Below are 4435 nucleotides of genomic sequence, written 5' to 3' on the forward strand. Positions count from 1 at the left end.
TTTTTCACATAACAGAACCAGTCCCAGTTGCTTGTTCTCGGGTGGATGCACTGCGATCTCACGGCTACACTTCAGAAGCTCTAAGACTCGCAGTGGCAGTCGTCCGAACCCTGAAGCAAGCGCAAAGAGAAGCGTATCTTTGGTGGGGAAGCAAGAGGGAGGAGATGCTACCAAGGTGTTCAGCGTCCAGAGCGTGTAGATCTTTAGGTCCCGGAGCTCTTGAGGGCTGGGTGGGACATCCTCTGGACCCCATAACCTGCCTTTTCGATACTCTAGCTGAAGCATCACTCTTGCCTGAAGATCTTCCTAGGTTTCAGTACCATAGTGGTGAGTTTCTGCAGAGTTTAATGTCTTTTGGTAGGAGAGGTTTGAGGCTATACATTTCTTTTAGCTGGGCATTTCATGTTTTAACAAAGAAAGTGTAAAGGAATCTTGATAATAAATCCTTTGCTATTGATACTGAAAAATGACTCTAATTTGACAGTATGTGTTTGCTAGAGATCAAAGAATTTAGGAGGATAATTTTGTCAAGCATGTTATTTCTCAGAGGTATATGATTGTTTTTCTAATCCTCCATTTTCGGTTCACAAACTTTTATTCCAAAGCTTAATAGAAATACAAGAAAATCCTTAAGCTTGATAAGAATCATTAGATATTTTATTTAAAGATTTTGCAGTTATATTGGGCTCAGTTCATGAAATTTATTTTATAACAGAATTTTTCTCAGTTCAAAGACTTTAAATAATTATAGAGTAAATCAAGTGTGCACTTTTCCACCTGTATTTTTCTGTGATTATACTATTTAATGAAATGTTCTCTCTCTTCACTATACTGTGATCAGCTCTTTAACAAGTTGATATATTTATTATATTTTGTGATGTTCATGTGACAAATCTATTTGCCCTCCTTTCCACCAGAATTGTCAGTGAAACTGTAATTTACTTAATTTGAAATAGCTGCCAATATATGCTAAAACCTGAAAAAAAATCATGATAGGCATTATTTTCAAAAAGTCAAGGAATGCAATTAACAAACTTCCCCTCCTACAGATTGGCTTGGTGTAGCAAATGAAGACGCAACAAACCTGGCTCCTCTTAGGTATCGTCATGTTCCCATCCCAGGTTCCAGTGATCCCTGGGAATCCTACCTTACCCTGGCCCTAGAGGCAGCACTCATTGGTCTGGGCCAACAACGTGCTATGCCTCCTGGCCTTTATGCCCAAGAGAAGGCATGTAAACAAGAGGAGAAAATGATATTGAAGCTTCAAGAACTCAATCTCGATTCTCCCTTGTTGGCGGTTCTGCGTCGGCAGGCCAGACTACTCTTGGAAGGTGGACCTTTCTCCGGACTTGGAGAAGGCATTCACCCTGAGAGTGTGCCCATGCATACCTTTACAAAGTTCCTATTTTCATCTCTACTGCCACACGATCCAGACCTGGCATATCAGCTGGCTTTAAGAGCGATTAGGTATGTGAATAATATTTATATATGGGCAATATTTCCAGTATCTCATAGGTTCCATCTTTGAGTGTATTAAGCACAGTAATCAGTAATTTGTAATACATTTGTATTTTGCAAAATGTATTGTCATACATCAATATGAAGATCACAATTATGTTTTAAAATATCTGATTTCTTATACATCTAGCCACATATTTTTACAACCCCATGACAGCAACAGTGTCAATATTTGCATACTAATTGATCCTTTTACTTCCAGACTACCAATTTTAGAAGATCATGATGATGTCGATGACCCAGTAAATGGTAATGTGTCTTCCTTGGTGCTGTCCAGGTACCCACGGTGGTTCACCCTGGGTCACATTGAGACGCAGCAATGTGCTCTCGCTTGCACCATGATAAATGCAGCCAAGAGTAAGTGTCTCCCCCACAATGTAGTGGAAGGTTGATATTGATGTTTATGTTTTGGATGTTCTTAACATTTTGAGATTGAATTGAAGTTGTTTACATGTATAAATGTCTTTATTAGACTTTGAACATTGCATTCTTTAGTTATTTATCTGTATTTATGATTAAATATTCCAGTGTTTCTGTTTCCAGATGATATGATGCGGTTACGATCTGTTTTGGATGCTGCCTTAAGGAACATCCACAGTTCGTCGCATCTCTTCAAGCTTGCCCAAGATGCTTTCAGGCTTGGTCTTCCTGGAGAAGGTCAGAGGAACTCACTCCTTCTGAATGCTGCATTAGAACTAGGGCTTCAGGTGAGTTGTTACTGTGTCATGGTTATTGATTTGTGTTTGATGATATTGAAGGGAGTTACTTACACGTTAACCATAGGATTTTGAAAAACAAAAAGGGGCAAAATTAATAATACATTTTCCTCACAGGTTATGAGAATGACCTTAACGTCACTCAACTGGAGGCGGCGAGAGATGGTCAGATGGCTTGTGACATGTGCAACGGAAGTGGGAGTGTCAGCTCTCATCTCCATCATGCAGAACTGGTTTACTCTCTTCACTCCAACTGAAGCAACAGGTGCGGTGGCGTCAACTATCATGAGCCACACTACTGTCATGCGCCTGCAGCTGGACCGGAGCAAACAAGATGAGCTTGCTGCTTGTGCAAGATCTTTAGCGTTGCAATGTGCCACAAAGGTAAACTATTCATCAAGTGATTTTTACTTTTATGAAACTGTCAGTTAATTGTAGAGTAGACCAGTGATTGCCAATTTATTATTACTATTATGATTGTTGTATACTGACTTGTATTTTTTCTTTCAGGATCCACCAAATTGTGCCCTTAATGCCTTGACCTTATGTGAGAGTGACCCAGTATCATTTGAAACAGCTTATCAAGTTGTTGTTGATGCTGCAGCCCATACCATGACCTCCTCGCAACTCTTCACAATTGCCCGGTATATGGAACACCGGGGGTATCCACATCGGGCATATACTCTTGCCATGCTCGCCATGCAGAGTGTTCACCTGGCATATAACCAGGATACTCATCCAGCTATCAATGACATACACTGGGCTGTCGCGTTAGCACATTCCTTGGGACGTGCGGAACTATCTCAGCTTCTACCGGTGCTTATTAAGAATGTCCAGTGTGCCACAGTCCTCTCTGATGTGCTACGACGATGTTCCCTCTCTGCACCAGGCATGGCCTGTCCAGATTCCAAGCGACGACCTATAAAACCCCTGGCATTTGATAAAGCACCTCTCCGGGGTCTATTAGAAGCTACCATCTTGGCCTATATAAACACCACAAATTCCCGCCTCACTCATATTTCCCCAAGACATTATCAAGACTTCATTGACTTTTTGACTAAAGCCCATGAAACATTCATGCTTGCTCATGATGGACACATTCAATTTGCACAATTAATTGAAAATATGAAAGTAGCATATAAGGGAAAGAAAAAGTTGATGTGTTTAGTGCGAGAACGCTTTGGCTGATGTTTAGTGAATCAGTATCAGCGACACTGCAGAAAATGCTACAGTAAAGCATTAAGTTCTTCCCATTGATCAGAAAAGTCATTAGTGTCATCTTGACATCCATCCTAAAAAACCTCAAAGCCAAATCTGTAGCCGTTAAGAAAGTGATGATGATGAGTGCTGCCAAGAACGTTAACTACTCGGGGCATTGGCTTATTACCTGCAGTGTATTGGTGATATAAACTGAGTATAATCCTATGTATTAGAAGTATGTATATTTGTGAGTTTAATTTTTAAATTAGGCATGTTCCGTGTGCCGCAAGTCCATATTTTCTTATTGTTAACCGTCATGAAGTGGTTTACAGATTCACTTACGTTACATTGCAAATAAGCTAAAGACCCATTCCTAAGTTTCTGTACTACTGTGTAATAGCTCATAATGTCGCATGTACAAGCTCATTAACTGGCAGAAAAAGTCATTGATCTTATTCAAAAGGTATGTGGAATTTCAATAACGTGTGCTAAAAATACTATAATCCTCATTTTATTTTTAATACTGTGTATATTATTTATTCAATTTGCTTCTGCAAGTACTGTGTATTTATACCAAAGATTAGTGAGAAACAAATGGGTGAGCACTTTGTACCAATACCAAAGCTGCAAATAAACCCAGTAGACAGTGTGATACTATGCTAAGTGGAATCCCACCTCTTATGCCCATATCACGCGGAGTTGGCGCCGTCAGGGACTCCAGTACAAACTAAGGCAAAGTTCACAAACTCTCTAAAATGCTCAGGCTCACGTCACGGGACTCATCCTCAACATCTGTTGATGCGACTCAGAAACTTCAGAATAGTCAGTCATAACTGATAACCAAAAGAGAAAAGAATAAAAAAAGAGCCTAAGCATTTGTTTATTGTGATCAAAGCCTATATCGTCAGGCTTCTCTCTGTCTCTATCCTGCAATAGAATGCGGGCCGAGGATACAGAAATTGGTTCAGATACCCCTGGAAGAGGTAACTGGTCAAACAAAA

General features: G+C 40.1%; 1 protein-coding gene across 1 annotated transcript in view; it reads left to right on the forward strand.

The window, feature by feature from the left end:
* Positions 1–4435, forward strand: part of LOC119589210 (zinc finger SWIM domain-containing protein 4-like) — a gene marked incomplete at its 5' end in the record, with an annotated part of 30678 nt that overhangs the window by 23377 nt on the left and 2866 nt on the right. The window contains 6 exon segments of the mRNA XM_037937810.1: positions 16–327; positions 1050–1467; positions 1721–1875; positions 2062–2225; positions 2352–2618; positions 2745–4435. Coding sequence (XP_037793738.1) covers positions 16–327; positions 1050–1467; positions 1721–1875; positions 2062–2225; positions 2352–2618; positions 2745–3422 — 1994 coding nt within the window.

The sequence above is a fragment of the Penaeus monodon genome, chromosome 25, assembly GCF_015228065.2.
Source record: "Penaeus monodon isolate SGIC_2016 chromosome 25, NSTDA_Pmon_1, whole genome shotgun sequence".
Classification (NCBI taxonomy): Eukaryota; Metazoa; Arthropoda; class Malacostraca; order Decapoda; family Penaeidae; genus Penaeus; species Penaeus monodon.